Raw genomic sequence first — 24403 nt, forward strand, 5'->3', positions numbered from 1 at the left:
TTTAGTTGGTTTTATATATTTTGTTCCATCTTCAGTTTTTACAGGAAATAGAATAATGTTGACGGCACCGCAGTTCGTCACACCAAAACTTGCAATTAAATTAATGTTAAATGATACACCACTGAACAGGCACACCCATCACTATGACTGCGGCCAATGTCGTGTCACGTGTGCAAATTAAAAGCGTGCGAGAGCGGAGTTATCATGGGCGTCCCATATATTTTTTGCAGTTACTCCTAAATATGTGAAAAATAAAGTTTAAATTATATATTCTTGTTTTCACCATTCTTGCACTTCTTACTTTATGCAGACGTTTTAAAAATGTATGATAGAATCTGCAACAACACTTTTTGATTATTTTAACAGGCCCATTGATTACTGTGCAAAATGTGACAGTAATACTTTGTCGAGAAATGGACATTAATTAGAAAATAAATAATATTTGCCTTGCTAAAGTTGATTTTAGCACTTTTTAAGTCTGTCGTAACGTCAGATTTTTAGTTCCTTTTTCTACATGATCAGCAATAAATAAATAAATAGCGGCGAACCTCAACCTTACTTATTGCAGTAAGGTACTATGTTATTAGGGCTATTTTTGCTTTAAATTTCATGGTTCTCGGTTAGTTATTTTAAGGAAAGCACTGATTTCTCCTGTCCGGTAAGCCTGGACTCCATTGGCAAAGACCCGTATCCCAAATTTCTCCTAGTTAGGGTCAGAGTTTTCCAATATCCTCTAACACAGCCTTAGAGCATTCTATAGGGAAGCTCTCTGTCAAATTTCATAACTATAGGTCAACTAGTTTAAGAAATACATTGATTTTCTCATTCCGTCAGCCTAGACTCCGCAGACGAAGAGCTTAATTCCAGTTTTTTTCCAGTTAAGGTAAAAATTTGGAAAAATCCTTTTATACAGCTCTGGGCAGTTTTATAGAGAAGCTTTGTTTCAAATTTCATGACTTTCCTTTGACTAGCTTAGGAAAAACACTAATTTTCTCTGCCGGTATAGTCTAGACTTGTAGGCAAAGACCTTTATTCCAGTTTGATTTCCAGTTAAGGCAAGAATTTGGAAAAATTCTTTTGTACAGCCCTGAAGTGTTTTATAGAGAAGCTTTATTCCAAATTTCATGACTCTACTTTAACTACTTTAGGAAAAACACTAATTTTTCCAGCCCGTTCAGTATAGACTTGTAGATGAAGGCCTTTATTCCCAATTTTTCTCCAGTTAAAGCAGGAATTTTACAAAAATTTTTCATACAGCCTTGGATATTATTGTAGAGAAGCTCTTCTTAATATTTTATTACTCTAGGTTAACTACTTTAATTAAAAACACTGATTATTCCGAACCGTTCAGATTAGACTCAGTAGGCGAAGACCCTTATCCCGGATTTTTCTCAATTAAAGAAGGAATTTTGCAAAATTCTTTGATACAGCCTTAGACAGTTCTATAGGGAAGCTCTCTGTCAAATTTCATAACTATAGGTCAACTAGTTTAAGAAATACATTGATTTTCCTATTCCGTCAGCCTAGACTCCGCAAACGAAGACCTTAATTCCAGTTTTTGTCCAGTTAAGGCAAAAATTTGGAAAAATCCTTTTGTACAGCCCTGGACAGTTTTATAGAGAAGCTTTGTTTTAAATTTCATGACTCTACTTCAACCAATTTAGGAGAAATACTAATTTTCCCTGTCCGTTCAGCCTAGACTTCGTAGACGAAGACCTTTATTCCAGTTTTTTCCCAGTTAAGGTAAAAATTTGGAAAAATCCTTTTGTACAGCTCTGGACACTTTTATAGAGAAGCTCTACGTCAAATTTCATTATTCTAGGTCAACTAGTTTAAGAAATACATTGATTTTCCTATTCCGTCAGCCTAGACTCCGCAGACGAAGACCTTAATTCCAGTTTTTGTCCAGTTAAGGTAAAAATTTGGAAAAATTATTTTGTACAGCCCTGGACAGTTTTATAGAGAAGCCTTGTGTCAAATTTCATGACTTTCCTTTGACTAGCTTAGGAAATACACTAATTTTCTCTGCCGATATAGTCTAGACTTGTAGGCAAAGAACATAATTCCAGTTTTTTTCCAGTTAAGGTAAAGATTTGGAAAAATCCTTTTGTACAGCCCTGGACAGTTTTATAAAGAAGCTGTATTTCAAATTTCATGACTCTACTTTAACTAGTTTAGGAAAAAGGCTAATTTTTCCAGCCCGTTCACTATAGACTTGTAAATGAAGGCCTTTATTCCCAATTTTTCTCCAGTTAAAGCAGGAATTTTACAAAAATGTTTCATACAGCCTTGGATATTATTGTAGAGAAGCTCTTCTTAAAACATCATTACTCTACGTTAACTACTTTAATTAAAAACACTGATTATTCCGAACCGTTCAGATTAGACTCAGTAGGCGAAGACCCTTATCCCAGATTTTTCTCAATTAAAGAAGGAATTTTGCAAAATTCTTTGATACAGTCTTAGACAGTTCTATAGGGAAGCTCTCTGTCAAATTTCATAACTATAGGTCAACTAGTTTAAGAAATACATTGATTTTCCTATTCCGTCAGCCTAGACTCCGCAGACGAAGAACTTAATTCCAGTTTTTGTCCAGTTAAGGCAAAAATTTGGAAAAATCCTTTTGTACAGCCCTGGACAGTTTTATAGAGAAGCTTTGTTTTAAATTTCATGACTTTCCTTTCACTAGCTTAGGAAAAACACTAATTTTCTCTGCCGATATAGTCTAGACTTGTAGGCAAAGAACATAATTCCAGTTTTTTTCCAGTTAAGGTAAAGATTTGGAAAAATCCTTTTGTACAGCCCTGGACAGTTTTATATAGAAGCTTTATTTCAAATTTCATGACTCTACTTTAACTAGTTTTGGAAAAAGGCTAATTTTTCCAGCCCGTTCACTATAGACTTGTAGATGAAGGCCTTTATTCCCAATTTTTCTCCAGTTAAAGCAGGAATTTTACAAAAGTTTTTCATACAGCCTTGGATATTATTGTAGAGAAGCTCTTCTTAAAATTTCGTTACTCTAGGTTAACTACTTTAATTAAAAACACTGATTATTCCGAACCGTTCAGATTAGACTCAGTAGGCGAAGACCCTTATCCCAGATTTTTCTCAATTAAAGAAGGAATTTTGCAAAATTCTTTGATACAGCCTTAGACAGTTCCATAGGGAAGCTCTCTGTCAAATTTCATAACTATAGGTCAACCAGTTTAAGAAATACATTGATTTTCCTATTCCGTCAGTCTAGACACCGCAGACGAAGATCTTCATTCCAGTTTTTTTCCAGTGAAGGTAAAAGTTTGGAAAAATCCTTTTGTACAGCCCTGGACAGTTTTATAGAGAAGCTTTGTTTCAAATTTCATGACTCTACTTCAACTCGTTTAGCAAAAACACTAATTTTCTCTGCCCATTCAGTACAGACTTGTAGATAAAGGCCATTAATCCAAATTTTTTTCCAGTTGAAGCAAAAATTTTACAAAATCTTTTCATATAGCCTTGGACAGTTTTATAGGGAAGCTCTCTGTCAAATTTCATAACTATATTATTCGTCTGCGGAGTCTAGGCTGACGGAACAGGAAAATCAATGTATTTCTTAAACTAGTTGACCTATAGTTATGAAATTTGACAGAGAGCTTCCCTATAGAACTGTCTAAGGCTGTATCAAAGAATTTTGCAAAATTCCTTCTTTAATTGAGAAAAATCTGGGATAAGGGTCTTCGCCTACTGAGTCTAATCTGAACGGTTCGGAATAATCAGTGTTTTTAATTAAAGTAGTTAACCTAGAGTAACGAAATTTTAAGAAGAGCTTCTCTACAATAATATCCAAGGCTGTATGAAAAACTTTTGTAAAATTCCTGCTTTAACTGGAGAAAAATTGGGAATAAAGGCCTTCATCTACAAGTCTATAGTGAACGGGCTGGAAAAATTAGCCTTTTTCCTAAACTAGTTAAAGTAGAGTCATAAAATTTGAAATAAAGCTTCTCTATAAAACTGTCCAGGGTTGTACAAAAGGATTTTTCCAAATCTTTACCTTAACTGGAAAAAAACTGGAATTATGTTCTTTGCCTACAAGTCTAGACTATATCGGCAGAGAAAATTAGTGTTTTTCCTAAGCTAGTCAAAGGAAAGTCATGAAATTTGAAACAAAGCTTCTCTATAAAACTGTCCAGGACTGTACAAAAGGATTTTTCCAAATTTTTGCCTTAACTGGAAAAAAACTGGAATTAAGCTCTTCGTCTGCGGAGTCTAGGCTGACGGAATAGGAAAATCGATGTATTTCTTAAACTAGTTGACTTATAGTTATGAAATTTGACAGAGAGCTTCCCTATAGAACTGTCTAAGGCTGTATCAAAGAATTTTGCAAAATTCCTTCTTTAATTGAGAAGAGCTTAATTCCAGTTTTTGTCCAGTTAAGGTAAAGATTTGGAAAAATCCTTTTGTACAGCCCTGGACAGTTTTATAGAGAAGCTTTGTGTCAAATTTCATGGCTTTCCTTTAACTAGCTTAGGAAATACACTAATTTTCTCTGCCGATATAGTCCAGACTTGTAGGCAAAGAACATAATTCCAGTTTTTTTCCAGTTAAGGTAAAGATTTGGAAAAATCCTTTTGTACAGCCCTGGACAGTTTTATATAGAAGCTTTATTTCAAATTTCATGACTCTACTTTAACTAGTTTTGGAAAAAGGCTAATTTTTCCAGCCCGTTCACTATAGACTTGTAGATGAAGGCCTTTATTCCCAATTTTTCTCCAGTTAAAGCAGGAATTTTACAAAAATTTTTCATACAGCATTGGATATTATTGTAGAGAAGCTCTTCTTAAAATTTCATTACTCTAGGTTAACTACTTTAATTAAAAACACTGATTATTCCGAACCGTTCAGATTAGACTCAGTAGGCGAAGACCCTTATCCCAGATTTTTCTCAATTAAAGAAGGAATTTTGCAAAATTCTTTGATACGGCTTTAGACAGTTCCATAGGGAAGCTCTCTGTCAAATTTCATAACTATAGGTCAACTAGTTTAAGAAATACATTGATTTTCTCATTCCGTCAGCCTAGACTCCGCAGACGAAGAGCTTAATTCCAGTTTTTTTCCAGTTAAGGTAAAAGTTTGGAAAAATCCTTTTGTATAGCCCTGGACAATTTTATATAGAAGCTTTGTTTTAAATTTCATGACTCTACTTCAACCAATTTAGGAGAAATACTAATTTTCCCTGTCCGTTCAGCCTAGACTTCGTAGACGAAGACCTTTATTCCAGTTTTTTTCCCAGTTAAGGTAAAAATTTGGAAAAATCCTTTTGTACAGCTCTGGACACTTTTATAGAGAAGCTCTACGTCAAATTTCATTATTCTAGGTCAACTAGTTTAAGAAATACATTTATTTTCCTATTCCGTCAGCCTAGACTCCGCAGACGAAGACCTGAATTCCAGTTTTTGTCCAGTTAAGGCAAAAATTTGGAAAAATCCTTTTGTACAGCTCTGAGCACTTTTATAGAGAAGCTCTCCTTTAAACTTCATTACTCTAGGTTAACTATTTTAATCAAGAAACTGATTTTTTTGACCGGACTACTTAGACCCCCTAATCAAAAATATTTATTCCAAATTTTTCCCTGTTAAAGCACGAACTTAGCAAAATCCGTTTGCACAACCCTGGACAGCTTGTCATAGGCGTCCAAGTAAAAATGTTTACTTTAATACTTAAAACTGGATTTTTTAAGTCCGAAATTACTATTTAAAAAAAAAATGATACGCCACTGAATAGACACACCCATCGTTATGGCAACGACCTGTTTCATGTCACGTGTGCCAATTAAAATTGTCTTGCAGAGGGGCGGGGCCATCATGGGCGTCCTATAAACATTTTATCAATTGTTTGTAAGGTTTTTTACAAATTTCTTAATTTCTATGGGAGTCTAATGGAAAAATAGGTAGTAAAGTACATGAAACATCTGCTCTTACCTTAGAATAATGTTTTTATTCATTTTTTTTCTTAAAACTTAATAAAAAATCTGAGGTTTTTGCAATATTGCTTCCAAATAATTGTCTCGTAAATGCCTCCCTAGTAAGCCACAAATAATATAAACAAACAAATATTTGTATAGTTAATAATAAATACACTTTTAATTAATGTTTTTTTTAAATATATCGAGTACGCGGGTTATGTTGCTATTTTAATGGGTATCAAAGTATCCAATATCCAATCCATGTAGTGCGTAACGTTGGTGTAAACGGCGGCTGCTCTACCGCAGGATCTAATGCCATAGGACACGACTCCTATTAAGTAATACCTAGGAGGTCCGGTTCCTTCTACTGGCACCATAGCAGGACCACCCGAGTCACCTTCGCAGGAATCATGCCCATCCCCTGAGAAAAGTGTCTAGCCAGCAGGATTTAAATAAATGATTACCATAATCTAAAGGGAACTACACAGAGTCGAGTTGTAGTCGATGATGCTCTTAATATGAGGTAACCTACTGTTGAGACCTAGACTTTGTGTAGTTCCCTTTAGATTATTGAATCTAGGTCTGGAAAATGGAGGACTTCTTTCAAATGATTACCTTTGCCAAGGCACAGCATACTATCGTCTATGGGATTTTTCGGGAAAATGGCACGGCACTCTGACATATTCGCCAGCGGTAGTCTAACGTACTGCAACTTATTGGAGTATTTTACGACGTTACCATGTAAGCTGCCCCAACCAGTCACCGTTAACATTTTATCCTTTAGGACAGCTGGGAGGTTTTTCAATAACTCTCCTCTGGGTAGACATATTGGCGATACAAAGTCTGCAATAGGACACGCGTATGTTTAATCACATCTTTCAGACAGCAGAAGAGGAACACTATGTAGTGTTTGTTACTCACCGTTGAACACTGCCGGTTCGGCAAGTTTGATAATAGTAAGATCACCGTAAGTTTCGATGTTTCTGGTACCCAATTCCCGGACCATTTCCTCGTCAAACTGATTGTAGGAGCGGTACCATTTCACCGGAATTTCTTGTACCGGGGGTGCGCAAATTTTATTCTCGCAATCTTTATCGTCGAAAGCGTAGTTTTCTCCCAATCGGATCGATTTCCTAGATAAAGGGGCGAAATAAGTGAGTTTTTTTTTGCAAGTATCCAGGCAAGGGAAAATAATTGATCAACCAAGAGTTTTTTTATAAGAATCATTCTGATAATTTTTTTTGTAAAATTTAAGGGTTGAGGGAGGCTCTCTCAGGTTCAAGAGATTCATTTCAAATATCTTCAGTTCTATGGGGTGAATTAAAAAATTGGTTGATCACTTCTTGATCCGCAACAATGCCTTTTAAGATTTGTCTCATAAATTCAACATTTATCGAGGAATCAGTAATTTAACCTTTATAGCACAGTTTTTCTTTTTGTATAAATACTAAATGCAAATTATTGAAGCTGTTTTGTAAATCAGCTTTTTTGAGCTGGGAGTTGTGTAATTAAATAAAGGATCACCAGTTAAAGGTTAATCAAAAAAATGTAAAGAGATAAACGGATGATCACTAAATAATGCTTCCAAGTATGTTTATCATAAACTCAACATTTCTTGAGGAATTAATCAATTTGAGAGTGGATTCATGACTCATTACTTAGGCCTGACCTTTTTTCAAATATTTTGATTTCTATGGGTTAAATAAAAAAAACTGTAGAGCTATAAACGGTAGACAATTTCCTACTCTACAATAATATTTTCGAACTTTTTTTGGCTAAACTCAATATTTTTCGAAATACTTACAAGGCGGCACCTCGATCCTCCATAAAGCAGTGTTTCGCAGTGATGACGTGCCAGTTGCTAACCAACACGCCGGCGCATAAGTACTCCCTGGGAAAACCCTCTTCCAGATCGTATCCCAATCGGGCCATCCAGGGAAACTGGCCCAAGACGGCTTCGCGGCCCCCCACGATGCGATCGGGTGTACGTCCGATTCCGCATTCTTTAGGTAACGTACTCCAGACCGGATGTGTATCCAGGGTGAATCCTGGAAATAATAGAGGAGAGACATTTCCTTAAAAATGTCTTTCCTTTAAAAAATTAGAGTATACTTGAAGTGAAACTTTCGAAGTTTTACCCGGATTCTGGTCGGTGTTTCTTCGCTGCAGGATTTCCTGGATATCTTCCTTCGGCTCCTTTTTTTTCCAAGCAATAACTCGAGAAATTTATATAAATATAGATGATAGATTTGACTTGTTTCTACCAGCTTGCCTCAAAGGATTTTTCTCATAAACTCAGTATTTTTTGAGATATCAGTGGATGGATTTCAGAGTGGACTCATCAATCGCATTTTGGAACTGAGATTTTTCAAAATATCTCAATTTCTATTAATTAAATCGATAAATTTATAGAAAGGTAAAAGACAGATTTGACCATGATCTATCAGAATGCTTTTAAGCATATTCCTTGTAAATTCAATATTTTTTTAGAAATCCTGGAGTTTTAAAGCGAACTCATCAATCACATCTTTGACCGTAGATTTGTCCAAATTTCTCAATTTCTAGGACTTAAATCATAAAATCTGTAGTTAAAAAAACCGTAAACCAACTGATGGTCTACAAAAACTCTCCTAATAATTTTTCTCAAAGATTCCACAGTGGATCCAAAAATGAGTGTGACTAATTAATTTCATAAATAAAACCTTCCAAGGTACAATAAACGCGTTTTTATTTTAACTACCATAGTATAAGTTCAATGTTTAATTAATTAACTTATGAGATATTAAAATACTAACTTTGACCGTTAACGGTTTTGTATACTTCGTCCAACATGTGTTTCTCGTTTTGCACAACGTCCGTCCAGTTATCGATGTTGTCTACGTTGGCTGCCCTCAGTACGCTTTCGTTCTGGCATTTTCCTGAAAATTTAACGTTAAAAATGTAGGGAAATTTCGGCTTTGATTATTTTTTTTTTGGAATTACGATAATGGATAAATGAAGCCTTAAATCAGCAATTTTGGGTAATTGAAGTCTGTATTATTTCCTGGGAAAGTTAAAAAAACTGACCGGAAAAATTGGGAGGGTAATGTAAAAAAATAAATAAAAAGTGTGGTTAAGGTCACTTTCTTAATTTTTTCTTCAAGTGATTTTTTTGTGAAAAATCAACCTAAAAGCGAGTTTTTTGAAAAAATAACTGAGGTTAGCTAAAATTCGTAAAATCTTTGAAATTGACTTTCTAACTAACCTAAATAGAACTAAAAGTGACGTAGACATTAAGTCCATATCTTGACATTATGGTGAAGGAACTCGGATTTATTTCCGAAAATCCCACTTCTGATAGCCAAAACTCTTTTAAAGAGAATTCATTGGTAAGTTCTCATCAAAAAAATCAAAATTTAATTTATAGTTTGGCGAAGGCACAGGGAAACTGTTTTTGGACACCGATTTTTGAGTGCCTGGGAGAAAAAGCGATTAAAAAATGTAAAAACTTGTCTCATGTTACGAAATTTACGAGTTTTGGTGGAAGAGCTGGAAAATCCTTTTTTTTTTCACAGATCTCAATGTTTACCTATTGTGGTCGAGAGAGATTCGAATCAAAAAGTTTAGTGCAAAGGATCTTGAAAAATACCCAAATTATAGAAAAAAATGTCCATCGTATCTTTCTTTCTTCTTTTTCGGTAAAAAATTTCTAATTAACTAGATTTTTAAAATTTGATAGGTTTCACGTTTTGGTGAATGAGCAGGGAAACCATTTTTGCTTCTAAACTTATCTTAGATACTTTTGACTACCAGGATAAAGACAGGGGATTAAAACATATGCCTTGTCAAATTTAACCAAATAATAAACGTTTTTTGAAGCTGACACGTCTTTGGTGGAGGAGCAGGGAAACCTATTTTTCAAACTAATACTGATCAAGTGCCTGGAAGAAAAGAGGGTTGAAAAAAAAAATTCTTCCAGGTATTTCAAACCATTTTTTGAAGTTTTGGAAAATAGCAAATAAATTTATGATAAAATTGAATTTCTGAAAACTAAATTCACAAAAAAAATAAAATTTTGTGATGCTGTAGATTTTGTGTTTTTACCTTTTATAAAATTGTATGACCAGCATCTTTGGGATAATGGATGAATTTTTCAAGTTAAATTTAACTGCCTGGATGAAGGCAGGGGATTACAAAATTTGTAGTGAAAAGCAGCATTTTCAAAGTTGGCCATATAATAGAAATTTTTTGAAGCCGATACATTTTGGTGGAGGATCGGGGAAACCTGAAATCTCCTAAAGAATAGTAATAGCTTTCTATTTCCTTGCGGAAAATAAAATTTAAATTACTCAAAAGGGTCTAAGTGAATTTGGTGAAGGAGCAGGAAAACTGTTTTTTCCCAGAACAGGTCGTTACCTTTTACGACTGCCTGGACCAAAATAGGATTTAAAATAATGTTGTGCGACTAATTGACGAAAAAATAATTTTGGTGGAGGAGCAGGGAAACCTATTTTTTAAACTAACACTGATTTTCTTCGAGTGCCTGGAAGAAAAAAGGGTTTTAAGTTTAAAGGCGGGTTTTTTAATAACAAATGACGTTAATAAATAAATAAATATTTCGTCCAGGCATTTTTTTTCATAAAAGTGAATTTCTGGAAAGTAAAAAATGACCTTAAGGAGTGACAAAACTTTCTTCCAGGAATTTGAAGCCACTTTTTGGAAAATAACAAATGACCTTAATAAATAAATAAATATTTCGTCCAGTAATTTTTTTGATAAAAGTGAATTTCTGGAAAGTAGAAAATGACCTTAAAAAGTGACAAAACATTCTTCCAGGAATTTGAAGCCACTTTTTGGAATATAACAAATGACGTTAAGGAATAAAAAAAATATTTCGTTCAGGCATTTTTTTAATAAAAGTGAATTTCTGGAAAGTAAAAAATGACCTTAAGGAGTGACAAAACTTTCTTCCAGGAATTTGAAGCCACTTTTTGAAAAATAACAAATGACGTTAATAAATAAATAAATATTTCGTCCAGGCATTTTTTTGATAAAAGTGAATTTCTGGAAAGTAAAAAATGACCTTAAGGAGTGACAAAAAATTCTTCCAGGAATTTGAAGCCACTTTTTGGAAAATAACAAATTACGTTAACTAATAAAAAAATATTTCGTCCAGGCATTTTTTTTGATAAAAGTGAATTTCTAGAAAGTAAAAAATGGCCTCAAGGAGTGACAAAACATTCTTCCAGGAATTTGAAGTCACTTTTTGGATAATAACAAATGACGTTAATAAATAAATAAATATTTCGTCCAGGCATTTTTTTTCATAAAAGTTAATTTCTGGAAAGTAAAAAATGACCTTAAATAAATTCTTCCAGGCATTTGAAGCCACTTTTTGAAAAATAACAAATGACGTTAATAAATAAATAAATATTTCGTCCAGGCATTTTTTTGATAAAAGTGAATTTCTGGAAAGTAAAAAATGACCTTAAGGAGTGACAAAACTTTCTTCCAGGAATTTGATGCCACTTTTTGGAAAATAACAAATGACGTTAATAAATAAATAAATATTTCGTCCAGGCATTTTTTTGATAAAAGTGAATTTCTGGAAAGTAAAAAATGACCTTAAGGAGTGACAAAACTTTCTTCCAGGAATTTGAAGCCACTTTTTGGAAAATAACAAATGACGTTAATAAATAAATAAATATTTCGTCCAGGCATTTTTTTGATAAAAGTGAATTTCTGGAAAGTAAAAAATGACCTTAAGGAGTGACAAAAAATTCTTCCAGGAATTTGAAGCCACTTTTTGGAAAATAACAAATGACGTTAATAAATAAATAAATATTTCGTCCAGGCATTTTTTTGATAAAAGTGAATTTCTGGAAAGTAAAAAATGACCTTAAGGAGTGACAAAACTTTCTTCCAGGAATTTGATGCCACTTTTTGGAAAATAACAAATGACGTTAATAAATAAATAAATATTTCGTCCAGGCATTTTTTTGATAAAAGTGAATTTCTGGAAAGTAGAAAATGACCTTAAGGAGTGACAAAACTTTCTTCCAGGCATTTGAAGCCACTTTTTGGAAAATATCAAATGACGTTAACGAATAAAAAAAATATTTCGTCCAGGCATTTTTTTAATAAAAGTGAATTTCTGGAAAGTAAAAAATGACCTTAAGGAGTGACAAAACTTTCTTCCAGGAATTTGATGCCACTTTTTGGAAAATAACAAATGACGTTAATAAATAAATAAATATTTCGTCCAGGCATTTTTTTGATAAAAGTGAATTTCTGGAAAGTAGAAAATGACCTCAAGGAGTGACAAAACATTCTTCCAGGCATTTGAAGCCACTTTCTGGAAATCTTTACTTTCTTGACTTTCTGGAAATTAGAAAATGACTGTAAGGATTGAAAAAAAAAATTTTCCAGGCATTTGAAGCATTAACTTCTGTATTAAGGGGAAAAGTTTACATTTCCTGGGAGAATTAACAAATTGTTGGAAAAATTATGAGAATGACAACGAAAATAATAATAACTGAGAAAAATATAATTGAAATTAGTGTTTTCAAAAAAGTAGGGTTAAAGATCGGAGAAAAATCATTTTCTTAATTTTTTTCTTCGAGTATTTTAAGCCATTTTTTGTGGAAAATCGACCTAAAACCATGTTTTTTGAAAAAATAAATGAGGTAAAAGGTTTTCGGGCAAACTGGTGGAAAATCTTTAAAAGTTAACTCAACAACTTGGAATTTTTCTCGCATTTCTTTAATGCAGTTGAAACTGTCGTTTTTTTTAATTGTTTTTTTAATATTTGAAAAAAACGACGTTAAGGAGTAAAAAAAAACATTTCGTCTAGGCTTTTGGAACCATTTTTCTAATAAAAGCGAATTTTTCAAAAGTACAAAATGACCTCAAGGAATAAAATAAAAAATTTTCCAGGCAGTTTTCTACAAAAAAAATCATCTTTGAAGAATAGAAAATGACGTTAAGGGGTGGGAAAAAAAGAGAACCTATTAAAAATTTACCTTCTTCCGACAGTTTGTTATACACGATCGACACGATTTTCTTTGTATATCTTCTCATGTATTTCCTAATTTTCTTCCAAGTAGCTTTGTCCAAACCCATGTAATTGCCCGGTTTTCTCTTTCTAGTTGGTTTCTTTGAAGGTGACTTAGTTGGTTTTGCAGCAGGAGGATTTCCCTTCGGTGTACTTCCAGCAGCTGTAGTAGAGCCCCTCGTTGGTTTTGCAGTAGGAGATTTCCGATTTGGTCTAGTTCTATCAGCAACTGTAGGGCCTATCGTTGGTTTTACAGTTGATGAATGAATATTTGATGTACTTTTAGCGGTTGTAGAGTCTTTTTTTGATTCGGAAGGCGTATTAGAACAACAGCCAGGTTTAGGTTCTTCCGTTGTGAACAGTCGAAGAACATCTGTAAAGGAATTTTTTCTTACATTTTTCCTTGAGTAGCACACTGTTTATCGCAGTAAATGCTGTATTTTAGTTAAAAGTGATTGGAACGCTCGTGAACAGCAACGTGAATCAAAATATGTTAGCAAATCATTAACCAACAAATTCGCAATGGACTGCAAATTTGTCTGACACGGAGGTTCAATATGCTGCATATAATGCCTTAACTTGAAAAAAAGGCATAGTACAACTTTTGACTCTAAAGGTAACAGGACAGTTCAGTGTGCGGTCTTTAATAATTCGCAAATATTGAGTATTTGAATATTGTTCTTTCAAAAAAAATGCATGATATTCCTTGCGATTCAGTATAACGCTTCATTTATTTTATTAAAACGCATCATTTCAACCCAAGGCTTATAGACAGCATATTAAATTGAACACGTTCAAACGAGCAAAGGAATATTCAACTTTTGAGTCTAATGGCAACGTATGAGTTCAGTGTGCTGTGTACAAGTCTTGGTGAAGTATTAAAATTAAATATTGTTTTTTGGAAAAAAAGTGTAAATTTATATCAGTGTCTACAATTATTCCTTTACATAGAAAAAAAATAAATTGGCAAAGGAAATCAGTTTTTAGCTGTTAACTCTAAAGGCAACAAGGTGGTCCAATATGCTGTCTACAAGTTTTCTTTGACTCAAGGAATTTTTATTAAATCATTTTCTAAATTTTGACTCTCAATGCAACACGATAGTTCAATATGCTGTCTATAAGCAATTCCTTAACTACTGTTTTTTTTTGGATATAAAAGTCAGCGCGGTTTAATGTGCTGCCTATAATGCTGATGGAATTTTTTTTTACATACAATATTATAATGTCTCATTTTAGTACAAAAAAATAATTATAGGCAGCACAATGAGCCGCAATAACTTCTTTTTTTTTGAAAAACCAATGTTTAATTTTAATATTTAGGAAAGTCTTATAGACAGCACATTGAACCGGTATGTTACAACATGGCATTTTTTTTACATTGAGCGAAATAATGCTTCATTTTAGTGTAAAAAGCTTGAAAGGCTTATAGGCAGCACAGTGAACCGCGGTAAGTTTTATGTTCGAAAAATCACTATTTAATTTTAATGTTTAACCCATATTGCCTTTAGAGTCAAATTTTACTGATTTCTTAATAACTCAAAAATATTAGTAACTTTGAAGAGTTTGAATGGCTTGGAAGTTCAATGTGCTGGCTACAAACCATCCTTAAATATTAAAATTAAACATTGTTGGTCATCGCGGTTCAACATGCTGCCTACAACGGAAGCTTATAGACAGGTTATTGAATCGTGCCAAACTGGCTTTTGAGAGTAATGTAAACGTGGCGGTTTAATGTGCTGTCTATAACTTCCTAAAAAAACTTTTTTTTACAAAAAACGTTAAAATGCGCATTTCAGTTCAAAATATTTGAAAATCCTATAGGCAGCACAGTGAACCACGGTGATTTTTATTTTCGAAAAACTAATGTTTAATTTTAATATTTATGGTGGAAGGCTTTGGATTGTAGACAGCACATTAAACTGCAGCGACTGAGATATTTTTGCATTTGCTTTTTCAAAAGAACAATATTTGATTTTTGTATTTTAGAAAAACTTAAAGACAGCACATTCAGCTGCCATGTTGCCTTTAGTTCCTAAAAATTCCTTTTCGAATTTTGGACCAAGACTATGCATTTTGCATTGACCAAAATTATGCAATGTTCAATATGCTGGTCTATAACAGTTCCTAATATATTAAAATTGAATATTGTTCGTCACCACGATTAACACTTCGCATTTTGGCCAAAAACGCCTCGAAAGCTTATAGACAGCACATCGAATCGTGCCAAACAAACAAATTATAAATGACAATTGCAAATAAAGCTTCTGGTTTTTGAACGTAATGGCAACGTGGTGGTTCAGTGTGCTGTTTACAAGCCTTCAAAAAACAGTAAACTTAAATATTGTGTTTCCGAAAAAAAAATTAATCTCTAACTCAATCATTGTAATTCAATGTGCTACAGACGAAAAACAATGAAAAACACAAAGTCACGGTCTCACAACATTTACTTAAAGCTACACGTGTTTCGCTCTATTCAGAGCATCATCAGGCCTTAAAAAGCCACTAACGTTGGCAAAACAGTAAATAAACATCCAATGCTCTGAATAGAGCGAAAGACGTGTAGCTTTAAGTAAATGTTGTGAGACCGTGACTTTGTGTTTTTCATTGTTTTTCGTCTGTTGTATACGTCGGTCTCTTTGTGAAAAATGGATGAGATTTTCTTATTATTCAATGTGCTGCCTACAACCCTTCGTAAGAAAAAGGTAAAATTTGCCAAAGGATTTTTTAGGAACCGAATTTTTAACTTTTGATTCTAAAGACAACGTGGCGGTTCAATGTGCTATCTTCAAGTTTTCTTAAATTCCAAAAAAGGCTGTAAGACTTCATACATTTTAAAATTAAATACTGGTTTTTCTAAAATAAGTCATCGCTGTTCAGTGTGCTGCCTTTAATACTTTACAATAAAGGTATATGCTTAGTTAATTTAGCTTTCGGGTGTTGAAAGTAACGACAACGTGGCAGTTCAGTGTGCTTTCTACAAAGGTTTCCAACATGTTAAATGTTTTTATAATGACAACATGGCGGTTCAATGTTCGATTTTTTTACATAGGACATTAAAATCCTTCAGTTTATTGCAAAATACTTGAAAGGCTTATAGGCAGCACAGTAAACCGCGGTGATTTTTATTTTCAAAGAACCCCTATATTCTTCTAATATTTAAGGAAGGGCTTGTAGGCAGCAAATTGAACCGCCATATTGCTTTTAAAATCAAAATTAAGTAAGTTCCTAAAAGTAGTAACTGAGTTTCTAAAAATTCCATTTTTAATTTTTAATCCATAAGCCTTCCTAAAATAATAAAATTAAATATTACTGGTCACAGCGGTTCAATATGCTGTCTACAATACCCTTCAAAAATGCCTCCAAAGCTTATAGACAGCACATTGATTCGTGCAAAACGAACCAATTAGTAAATTCAAATTTAGTTTCTTGCTTTTGAGGATAATAGCAACGTGGCAGTTTACTGTGCTGTCCATAAGCGTTTTCAAAATATTAAATTAAAAAAACTCAATTTCACTCAATGTAAAACTATAGTTTTAAACTTTTGACTCTAATGGTTCAGTGTGCTGTCTGCAAGTTTTCTCTCAAAAGCTCATATTACCCTTTCATACAGGGTTAAAAAAAGGAAATTTTACAATGTGACATAATTTTGACTAAAATTCAATAAAATATTAAAATTTAAAAAAATACTCACAAGAAGGCTGTTTGCCAAGGGCCAAGCCCAGCATGAGAAATACTAAAAAACCGAGGAGCCAGACACGCATCTTTGCTGTTATACACCTAAACGGTGAACTAGTGACAATAATCTAAAAGATCGTTCCTCACTTTTTATTCAATTTTCAATCAAAAATTCTAATAAAATTGTGCAATTTTTATTTTCCCTTTTACAATAGACGATTGATCGATGTGGTAAGTTTATGTGGGAGTAAAACGATTGAAGCCCATTGTTTTCCTACCTGAAAACGATCGAGTATTGTGTAATCCAGACAAATATAAATCTAGAAATAATTATTATTTTTGATTTCATAAATTGCGCCATAAGATTTGCTCTTTTTTTTCATATCTGCATTATTATGAACCTCTTTAATCTTATAACAATTTAAATTACACATCGGCTAACTGACTCTGAACCAATTTAGTAGCTTCCAAGGGTTGCCATACATAAATGAGTGAAACAAGGACTGGTCATTTACTAACACTCACTAATTCATTAGCATATGACGTTTTTTGATCATTCAAATTTGCCGCCACATCTTCCAACTAATTATGCTAAGGTAGATTGTCCTTGAGGCGTGAGTAGCTCTTTGCCACGTCAAATATCCAGTTCTGCAGTTTTTCAGTTTGGATCTTATACAATGAGTGCTACAAGGACCCAATTAAGTATTGCAAAAATCCTGAGGGTTTCAGGCATTTACTAGTATTGGTCCACTGTTTTATATATATCAGAAAAATCAAAGAAACAATTTAAACTCTCGCATCATTACCTCAAAAAAAGAAAAACCGAAACAACCAATCAAAAAATTTATTTGCCAAACGGTTCGTATTCCTTAAGCGGGATCACCATCATGCGACTCTCGTGTGCCATCTTCAAAGCGACCAAGAACACCAAGACGCTCTTCAAGATCTGCCGATAGTAGCGATCTTTGTACACGGCCACCACGAAGTCCGTGCACACGTTGGTGAACGATTTCACCTCCTGCGGTGGCCTGGTGGAGGTCTCCGACGTCGAAGGTTTATCGGTACTGGATCCAGAAAAACCCGGGGAACTTTGATGTTCCTCTTCACTGCCACCCGGGGGCACTTCCGTTTCCGTTTCTTGTTCGTTTCCGGTGTTGTCCGTCTGGTCGTCCGACATGACGATGAGTAAAAAAGAAGGGAAATTTATTCAGTTTGAGAGGGTTTCGTAAGTGACAGGTGAGGTTGAAGGTTTGGGGTGCGTTTGGAGCTGTTCAGTCTGAATGCTCCATGATGAAGTTTTATTAAGTAAATACACTGTTGGTGCATAACATATTCTCGTTTTGGATCCAAACTGCAATGCTTGGAAGCGTGACACGTCCAAATCCTACTTAAATCTACATCACTCGCTTAAGCTTAATAAGCCAAGATACTCTAAAAGCCTTCGCTCCTTTATTTATTTGCTTCTATGCCCCCTTTGTGCTTCTGGTAAGCTGATTGATCACTGAGTGTGTACACACGAAAAGATCAAAGGACCTCATGCCGCCCGGCTGATTTCCAACTAAAAAAGGCCATAATTCGTCTAATTGTTGCGAGTACCAGCTACCTGGCACACGGTAAAGTGACATTTACCGCTGTCACATGCCAAAATATCTCCAAATTTTCGTAAATTCATCATGATAAAAAACCGACCGTCACTTAGATGAAAAATTCGATGTAATCGGGGTCCGTTAGCGGTATAAGATATTCGTCTGAATGGGTGGTAAAAACAAAATTAAAAGTCAGACACGAGTAAGTTTTGTTCGTAAGTCACATGGCTGCTCGGTTGAGTCCTCGAAATTCAGAAGTGAACGCGTTGGAGCAGAGGGGCTACTTAATTGGGAAGAAAATAGGACAGGGGTCGTACGCCACTGTGCACCTCGCCGATTATGTCGACAGTACCGGACCGAAGAAGATGCGACTCGCGTGCAAGATATTCGATAAGGAGAAGGCGCCCAAGGACTTTTTGGAGAAGTTCTTCCCCAGGGAGCTCGAGATCCTGACCAAGATCGAAAATCCGCATATTATTCAGGTGCACAGTATCCTGCAACGCGGTCCTAGGGTGTTTATCTTTATGAGGTAAGTCAGGTCTAGTTTAGCAACTATATGCACCTAAAATTAGCAAAGGGTTAAAATGTATGTGATTTTATTGAAAACAATATTCTCATGGCGAAGTGGGGTAACGTTCCTATAATGCCATTTTGTGATAATGACTACATTTATTACAGTAATACAAATTCCGGAAATTCGTTTTCCGATGCTTTTCTGGTTGGGATGGGTTGGGTTGAGATCAAGATCCCGAAAGATTGATTGGAAATGCCTGGAAAACCTACAAAAAGAAAATCGTGGAAAATATCTGAATATATCGAAAAACTATATGAAAAGGCCAGAAAATCCTGGAGAATTTCTTACTGTTCTTTCTATAAAACTCGCTGATTGTTGATCACTTCAGGAATAACCTTCGTGGCTAGTTGTTATTGTGTTGAGTAGACGAACATACCATCGTATAAAGGCGTTTTCATGGATTTCTTTGCATATCTTACCAATAATGTTTGCCAATGCACAAAAATCTTACTTTAAAATATTGCAGCGACATTTCAAACAGTTAACCTTCATCTACCTTAACACAATCGCCCTAATTCTGCAATTTTTTTGCAGGTATGCAGACAATGGCGATCTTCTCGACTTCATCAAAAGAAACGGGGTAGTACCTGAACAACAAGCGAAAATCTGGTTCAGACAAATGACCTCAGGCCTCCACTACCTCCACAGCAAGAACATCGCACACCGTGACCTTAAATGCGAAAACATCCTGCTGAGTCGGAAATTTAACGTGAAAATCGCGGATTTCGGGTTCGCACGCTTTTGCGTCGACCACGAGAACCGCAGGATTCTCAGTCAGACTTATTGCGGTTCCGCAGCTTATGCCGCCCCCGAAGTCGTCAATGGGACACCGTACAACCCCAAACTATCCGACGTCTGGTCACTCGGTATTATTTTATTTATTATGCTGAACGCCTCGATGCCCTTCGACGATTCGAACTTGAGGAAACTCCTTAAGGACCAGATGACGAAAAATTGGGTGTTTAGATCGAGGGTGAGGGACACGTTGTCCGCTAACGCGAAATCGCTGGTGCGTCATTTACTGGAACCAGATTTGACCTTACGGTTGACCTTGGACCGGGTGATTCCTCACGAGTGGTTGAGGATCAGAAAGGATCGACCGCCGTCTCTGGTCGGGCGGTTGGTGCATTCTGCGCCCCATGGTCAAGCCGCCGGTCAATCGGGGGCGGCCGCTTTGGAGGCGGATAACGGGCAGATGCCCGGCGACTTTAAGAATCCGGATATCAAGAAGAGCGCGATGATGATCAACGTGAACGAGAACGCGGCATAGGCGAGGGAGTGTTTTCGTTGAATAAAATCAACGTGTGCGGATCGTGTCTGTGTCGATAGGTTTATGGGATTTAACTAAATTTTTTTCGGATATTTGCAAGGAGTATTAATATATAATTTTATTTATTTGCATTGCAATTTTATTTACTCGTTTTGCCGTTGTAGAAGACGCTCATCAGCAGTATAACGCCAAAAACACTGAAACCATGAAATTACGCTAAAGACGCGCCTTTTACGTTACGTGATTTTTCGTGCAAATCCACCTTTAGCCTTAAGTCATTGGACTTTCAGCCGTCACTTGTCGTTTTTTTCTGTCAATTTGACAGGTGTCATTAGTCAAAACAAACAGTGTAGTTTTCTAGTTTTTGTTGTTTGTATTTTAGTAGAATTTTTTCTGTTTGTTTATTCGCTTTAAAACATTAATTTAAGTCCCTAGGTGTCGTAAAACGTTAAATTGACTCATTAGTTTCCCCTTTGCTAAGTAACTAACAAAATGGACCACCAAATTCTACCAGAAAAGGCTCAAATGGGGCTAAAGAGTGACTGGAAAGTTATTTGGGGCAAAGAAGAAATATTTGTTGAGGGCTTGGGGCCGAATGGACTTGACGAATTAAAGGCTCTTTTATGCAATAGATATGTAAGTTTTTTAAGCAAATAAGGTGTATCTGCCTATCTTAATTGATAGGATAATAATGGGTTGATCACTGGGAAATCATTAACATATATTAAAAATAATAGTGGAACCAGTATTGATCCTTGAGACACTCCATCAGTTTGTGATTTAGCAGAAGATACATCCACTCTAATCAAAATTACCTGTGAACGGTCACTTAGATATGGCTGTATCATTTCACTCTATCATTCATCGAGTTACTCTTATAAATTGATAATTTTAGAGTTAAGCAGAAATTAAATTAGGCCGATCATGGGACACACAATCAAAAGCCTTACATAGATCACACAACACACAAGGTGGTATTGACATGTTTATTAAAAGCTTTACAGATATATTATAGCAGATCTATTATACCAGAAGTAGCATTTAAACATATCCTAAATCCAAATTAATAATCAGTAAATAAATTATTCTGCTCCAAATACTCCAAGATTCTCTTGGCAATGTTGGTAATTCTTACATTCACTTTTTTTCATAATTCCTTTGTATATTCTCCCCTTCTTTGTATATAAGAATTTTCCTGGCAATGTGATAAATACAAAGTCTTGTAACCTCTTATCTTTATTTTATTAATCTTTATACTGAATTGAAATCTAAGGAAAATGCCTTCAAAAAGCAGCGCAAAAAAACTCAAGAATTTGAGGAAGACTTTGTTTTAACTGCAAGAGAGAAGAATTAAACTGCAAGAGAGAAGAAGTTTTAAAGTTGAGATCTGATATCGACAGGATGTCCCAGACTGAGAAGGATTTTGACAAGCTCATTTTAGAACAGAAGGAAAAAATAAATCAACTTCAAAAAGACCTGGAGGAAACACATGCTCTTAGCAGAAATATGATCACTTCTATTAGACTTCTTGAGGCTGAAAATCACTCTTACTCTTGTGTAAATAACAAATAGCTTCCCTTAGAAATGATTTACTGTCTTTTAAAATCTCAAAGACTCCAATGGTAATCCAAGACTCTGATGACATTGAACCACATACCAACTCTATGTATATGGTGGAACCAACAAATAATTCTGTCAAGTCAAAAGAACCATCTTCATATAAACATAGCTACTCCTATACAAATAAAACATGCCTCTCTTTATGGTGTGAATCTAATAGATTAACCTTTAATATTTCTAAAACTAATATTTTAACTTTTAAATGTAACCTTGGAACTGTCACTTTGCAAAATGAAACAATAAGTCCTTCTGAAACATGCAAATTTTTGGGCCTGACGATTGATAAGCAATTAAAATTTGAAAATCATATCTCCTCTTTATTAGGGAAGTTATCATCCAACTGTTATGCTATTAGAGTAATAACACATTCTCTGGGACTTGATGTGGCCAAAATTGCCTACCATGCTCTTATAGAGTCTTATCTGAGATACGGTATTGTGTTTTGGGGTGTGTGCTCTCAGTATTTGTTCAGCTCTCTATTTATTTTGCAAAAAAGAGCCATACGCTATATGTGTGCAGCTCCCTTTCGTAGCCCCTGTAGGCCATTATTTTTAAAACACTCTGTCCTGACATTGCCATGCCTTTTTATTTTAGAGACTGTTTGTCTTATCCACAAAAAATATCGCCATCAACTTGGCCCCCCCTCCTCGGGTTACAATCTCCGAACAACCTTCTCTTTACCTCTGCCTATCCCAAAAAGTGAGCAGATTAAGTCCTCTTTTGTGTACGGGGGCAGAAGGCTTTTTAACCACCTACCCCTTCATATAAGGCTAATAAATTGTGAAAAACGTTTTAGGAAAAATATAAAGAAACTCTTGCTTTATGAAACTTAAAAGTTTATCTTAAGAAATGCTTTGCTAAAGCATTTTATTCTGTAGACGAGTTTTTAAATACAATTTTTTGACAGTGAAGAGTTTTGCGCAGCGTAATGTGAATTCTTATTACCCTTTCTTTGGGTGTGTTCTATATTCTATGTATGTAAGAATTGTTAAAATTTTTATATTTTTGTAAAAGATTATGTTGTCAACTATCTTTAAGATTTTATATAATGCTTTGTTAACAACAGATGATGTTACGTAACAATAAAGCTATTTTTGACTTTGACTTAACTTTCCTCAACCTCGATCGAAATCAATCGATAATGTGGAAAATTAATATATTGAATTTCAGAATTATTGAACTGCTAAACAAAAAAAGTCTCATATGATTCCTTGATACTAACTAACCTCACTTTTACAATCTTCTCAATTCCCACTCATTTATGTCCCTTTTACAGCACTTACAAGAAGACGATTACTACCTCTTATCCAATGGAAGAAAACTTACTGCTGAACCCATTAACGGACACATTCAAGTTATTCCGAGGTTGCTTGGTGGAAAAGGAGGTTTTGGGTCCATGCTAAGAGCCATCGGAGCACAAATCGAGAAAACCACCAATAGAGAAGCCTGTCGAGACCTCAGTGGAAGAAGATTAAGAGACATCAATGAAGAACAAAGGTAAACGACGCCTAGTGTAGTGAAAAACAGTTTTTCATCGTTGCAGCTTTCAGGTTAAAAAAATGGGTGTCCCAACAAGCGGAAAGGGAGAAAGAGGCCAAAGAAAAGAAGAAGAAAAAACTGGAAAAGCTGCTGGAGAAGCCCAAACACGAATTCAAAGATGAAGAATACGATAAGGAACGTGAATCGTTGCCGGAGCAAGTGGAGGATGCGGTGCTAAAAGGGTTGGAAGCGGGTTGCAGTACGACCAAAAGGAAACCGGACGAGAGCGATAAAAGTAAAATTCCCAAGAAAAAACCGAAACTGTGGATCGATAGCGAACTGGACGAGGATTTAAGTTTGTCTGAAGGTGAATCCGATGAGGAAGGGAAAGATACCGAAACCAGTCTGGCCAAAAGTGATAATTGTTAAGGTAAATTGTGAATAAAAGACTATTTATAATTTGAAAAATCTTTATTTATTCCTTAACAACCTATAAAAGATATTATTTATTCATCCTGAGCGACTTCTCCTGTATCCATGACCTCTTGGTGCTCTTCCACGTTTGTCTGCATCTCAACATCTCGTTCCTCCTCCTCCTCCTCTTCTACATTCGCGATTTCTGGCTCTACTACAGCTACCGGTACTTCGTCGATCGGTTCATCCTGAATGGGTACCGGTTTTTGTGTCTTTGTTTGTTCCGTTTCGTCTTCGCTATCTGTATCTCTGTCTTCACCGGGATGCTGGGAGATCAGACCTTCGTGGTCTTTTTGGACGATGTCGCCCGGTTTTTCCCACTGTTTTTGGGTTTGCTGCAAAGATCATGACAGAGTTATTTGGTTACTGTTTTAATGAAATATTTGTTATTATCGTTAGAATCTAAAATTTTGAAGGAACGAATCAAATTTCTTTGTCAATAAGGATTCTAATTAGGAAAAAACGCAAAAGTTTCTATTCAAGGTATCATGTTCAAGATGAAAGACAGTTTCAGGTAATTTGGATAATAACTTCACTTCTAGTGCTCGGATTGGGATGATTTTTGTTTCAAAAGTTTCTTTGAAATGTTCTTTGCTTACATTGAGAAAATCATGAAAATCCATGCATTAGAAGATTTTTTATTCAAATTTTCGAAAATCATGTTTGAGAGGGAAATCAGTTTGACGTAACTGGAGTCATAACTCCACTTCTAGTAGCCGGATTAAGATGATTTTTGTTTCAAAAGTTTCTTTGA

General features: G+C 35.0%; 4 protein-coding genes across 5 annotated transcripts in view; 2 read left to right on the forward strand and 2 right to left on the reverse strand.

The window, feature by feature from the left end:
- Positions 1-5950: 5950 nt before the first annotated feature.
- LOC126743233 (CLIP domain-containing serine protease HP8-like) lies at positions 5951-16829 on the reverse strand. Its single transcript, XM_050450228.1, has 7 exons — positions 16663-16829; positions 12940-13344; positions 8734-8856; positions 7743-7986; positions 6860-7071; positions 6554-6781; positions 5951-6359 (listed from the first exon to the last, which is right to left on the reverse strand). The coding sequence occupies exons 1-7, from the start codon at positions 16730-16732 to the stop codon at positions 6154-6156; spliced, it is 1488 nt and encodes a 495-aa protein (XP_050306185.1). The 5' UTR covers positions 16733-16829; the 3' UTR covers positions 5951-6153.
- Positions 16830-18252: 1423 nt separating this feature from the next.
- On the forward strand, positions 18253-20201 carry LOC126743217 (testis-specific serine/threonine-protein kinase 1). Its single transcript, XM_050450205.1, has 2 exons — positions 18253-18761; positions 19341-20201. Exons 1-2 carry the CDS (start codon positions 18457-18459, stop codon positions 20074-20076), a joined length of 1041 nt encoding a protein of 346 aa, XP_050306162.1. The 5' UTR covers positions 18253-18456; the 3' UTR covers positions 20077-20201.
- A 207-nt stretch (positions 20202-20408) lies between these two features.
- The window catches only part of LOC126743203 (replication stress response regulator SDE2), a 41505-nt gene continuing 37510 nt past the window's right edge, over positions 20409-24403 (forward strand). The window contains exons 1-3 of the mRNA XM_050450187.1: positions 20409-20712; positions 22973-23193; positions 23247-23605. Of these exons, the coding sequence (XP_050306144.1) occupies positions 20569-20712; positions 22973-23193; positions 23247-23604 (723 nt within the window). The 5' untranslated portion in view covers positions 20409-20568 and the 3' untranslated portion in view covers position 23605. The remainder of the gene's footprint in view (positions 20713-22972; positions 23194-23246; positions 23606-24403) is intronic.
- The window catches only part of LOC126743194 (RNA helicase aquarius), a 105471-nt gene continuing 104695 nt past the window's right edge, over positions 23628-24403 (reverse strand). For both annotated transcript variants that reach the window (XM_050450175.1, XM_050450176.1), the window contains one exon: positions 23628-23984. In XM_050450175.1, coding sequence (XP_050306132.1) covers positions 23682-23984 — 303 coding nt within the window. In that variant the 3' untranslated portion in view covers positions 23628-23681. The remainder of the gene's footprint in view (positions 23985-24403) is intronic.

The sequence above is a fragment of the Anthonomus grandis genome, chromosome 12 (assembly GCF_022605725.1).
Source record: "Anthonomus grandis grandis chromosome 12, icAntGran1.3, whole genome shotgun sequence".
NCBI classification, from domain to species: domain Eukaryota; kingdom Metazoa; phylum Arthropoda; class Insecta; order Coleoptera; family Curculionidae; genus Anthonomus; species Anthonomus grandis.